The following is a 3097-nucleotide window of genomic DNA, read 5'->3' as shown; positions in this document are numbered from 1 at the left end:
ACACACCAGTGTGTCGCGATACAAGAATTAAGATGCTTGCAATCAAACGCTTTTATGAGTAAATGGTACTATTTTACAAAAATATGTTTTTGAGAAAATTTAATTAAAAGTTTAAGCGTGATAGTGATACCTTAAGATATCTCAAAATACATATACGTGGTGTGGTCAAAAAGTTTCAAACCTCAGTTTTTCCCCGAACGCAGAAAGCATTAAACGCTGGCAGTCGGCCAAGGAGTGAAGACTTGTAGTGACCGGTCGTTGGATTTTATTTTTATTTTATTTTATTTTATTTTATTTTATTTTATTTTATTTTATTTTATTTTATTTTATTTATTATTATTATTATTTTTTTTTGTAAAATGACAGAAACACTTGAGTACCGATATTGCAACAAATTTTGCTAAAAGTTTTGCGATACTCAAGTTGAAACCATTCAATCGCTTCAGTATATTCAATTTTGAACGAGAATTTGTGCAAGAAGAGAGTGCCCGCGAAATTTGATTCAGGCTTTCATCGCTAATCACAACATTCTTGTGTATCGTTTGGCTCCCTACTCACCCGACATGGCTCCGTATGACTTTTGGTTATTTCCCAAGCTGAAAATGCCACTAAAAGGGACGCAATTTGAGTCAAGAGAACACATCATGTGGAATGCGACGGCGCGGTTGCTCACCATTCCAAAAACTGCGTTCCAGAAGTGTTTCCAATAATAGCGGGAGCACTGGGAGAGGAATCTGCATTATCAAGGAGACTATTTTGAAGGGGATTACTATTCGGATTTCCAAATCAATAAATGCATTTCTGCCAACCTTATATTTTTTTGAACGCACTTTGTAAATTCATAACGTTGCCACAAATTTAAATTTGATTTACTCCGTTATACATACATGTAGAGATTTTTCTCTTTCTAATGATACTTTTTCTGAAACTGACTAGAAAAATTGAGTATTGTGACTTAATACCCTTTGCACAAGCATCCGAGAACAATTGTGTTCACGTAATTTTAAAAAATATAATCTAAGTATTATGTTATCCTCTACCCAAAATTCAAATTAACTTCGAAGATAAGGAGGTACTCTCTAATTATGAAAACCTCTCTTGGCTGTAGTTAAAAATAATTTCCCTTACCGTGCCGTAGTTACACTTTTCGTTAAGAGTAATTTCAGTTTTCCTTTTTTTTTTTTAAAAAAAAAAAAAAAATTAAAACTGTATATCTTAGTAGAGATGAATTTATGTTTTGATTACGTCTCTACGAACTCTACGTGCTGCTAGTTAAAACATCTTGAGTCAATAACCCATATCAGATTTAAATATAACTATAATATATACATAAGATTTTATTCTTACGTATGTGAATTCTACTCTTATTAACTGAGGTCTATGTCATATTTTTTCGATCAAGGTTAATATTATTATTCATGTAAATGTTTTATTAGAAAGTTATTCTTTCAACATTTGTTGTTGGGTAATTATTCTCATCCGGTGTTTGCATTTTTTAGTAATGTTGCTATATCTACTTAAAAATAAATTTCGTCTATTTTCCTTTTGTTTTAAGTTTTTGATATAATTCTATCATGAAAACGACCACACTTATGAATGTCCCAAATCCGTAAAAGTAAAACGATGCTTGAAGATGGTAAAGAGATAACGCAATGTCTTCTTCTGTAGTGCGATGATGTGCACGATCTAAACTGTGACCTTCGTAAAATGCTTTCGACCACTTAGCAACTAAACCTGATTCTATAAGCTTCTGCACTAAACTATTCATTCTTGGAAGATACGGGGAGTGCTTACGTAAAGGGATGCTTTGCAAAAGTAACCCTAAATGATCGCTGGAAATATGAAAGACAGGACCACTTTTATGTGGTTTGCACTTTTTGGCCACGATTCTAGCGACAGGATCCAAATCAATTACAATTCGGTCCTGTCTGTTTGCAAGTATACCAATGGACACTGCTCCATCGCCTAACTTCGCCCGTGCTGATATTTCTCTCATTACTGGATCAGATTTATCTGATATTAGACCTACATATGCTTGATATATTATAATTGGGAGACTAGATTTCGCAACATCTTCTCTTGTTTCAATTACAGGGTAAAACTGGGGATTAACGGTGTAACTTACTAAAGAGCTTTGATACAGACAACTAATAATGAGAAACCCTGTCACTGAAAGAATAAACGTTACTTTTAGAGCTAAATTGGAAGGAACACGCACTGACACTTCAAGAGCAATCGAGAAAACATAAAGAAACGTGTCCACAATACTAACCGTTTGATCACTTTGTTTGAGGATTAAACGATTGCACTGTTCAACTACAATGATAAATACGAACAATGATGCAATCATAGCCCATAAACGTTCATTGAAAGGCAGGAAAAGATTCATCCACTGTGGGACAGGGCTCGCTCTCGGAGTAATAAAAGTAAACACAGTGTAGTAAGTTACGGTCGTATACTCTATTATGTCGTACCAACCTAAGAATATAGGGATCGCGTATGTCGTGACGTCTGCTAAAGAACTTAGTTTAGGCACTACTTCAAAAAACTGAACTTCCAAGATTTGATCTTTGTCCCTCATTATTGGTCTTGGAGTGAAGTTCATATGCTTTACTATTGAATGAAGTATTTCATTTTTTAAATCATATGTCCCGTCATCTTTCAATTCAATTGTCTTCCATTGAACTGGATTGTATACCAAAACGTCCAGAGAGTAGCCTTGCACATTTTGCATTTTATTTTGGAAAAAAGAAGTAAAATCTGGCACATATTTCCCCAATATGTCGGGTTGCTGATAAAATTTTGACTCAAATTGGTTGTAAGTAACAAACACTACACATCCTGCTTCATATGAAACATCAAACCTAACGCAGGGTTGCTTTCGTATCAATACAATTACATTTGAAGATTTGATTCTCCAGAAGAAATAAAATATTTTCCTTAAATCAGTGTCGGAAATATTATTAGTAGAAACAACAGTAATCACTGCTCTTCCATTCCAATAACTAAGTTGCTGAACCAGATCCAAAATGTTGGGGACATGATCAACATTGTTGATGATGAAACCAAAACATTCACTTTTGCCAATTGGCCGATT

At 34.1% G+C, this 3097-nt stretch overlaps 1 protein-coding gene across 1 annotated transcript; it reads right to left on the bottom strand.

Annotated features, from left to right (window-relative positions):
• Positions 1 to 1534: 1534 nt before the first annotated feature.
• Positions 1535 to 2734, bottom strand: LOC145682851 (uncharacterized). The gene has a single exon (XM_081754225.1). It carries the CDS (start codon positions 2732 to 2734, stop codon positions 1535 to 1537), a length of 1200 nt encoding a protein of 399 aa, XP_081610351.1.
• Between the last annotated feature and the right edge of the window lie 363 nt (positions 2735 to 3097).

This window comes from Thermobia domestica, chromosome 1 (assembly GCF_964235325.1).
Source record: "Thermobia domestica chromosome 1, izTheDome1.hap1.1, whole genome shotgun sequence".
Classification (NCBI taxonomy): domain Eukaryota; kingdom Metazoa; phylum Arthropoda; class Insecta; order Zygentoma; family Lepismatidae; genus Thermobia; species Thermobia domestica.
Note: the sequence above shows the minus strand (reverse complement) of the source record. Positions and strands in the feature narration are given on the sequence as shown.

Bases quoted from the DNA above. Each gene is read 5' to 3' on its own strand.
- LOC145682851 (XM_081754225.1), bottom strand. From the start codon at position 2,734: ATGCAAAATGTGCAAGGCTACTCTCTGGACGTTTTGGTATACAATCCA.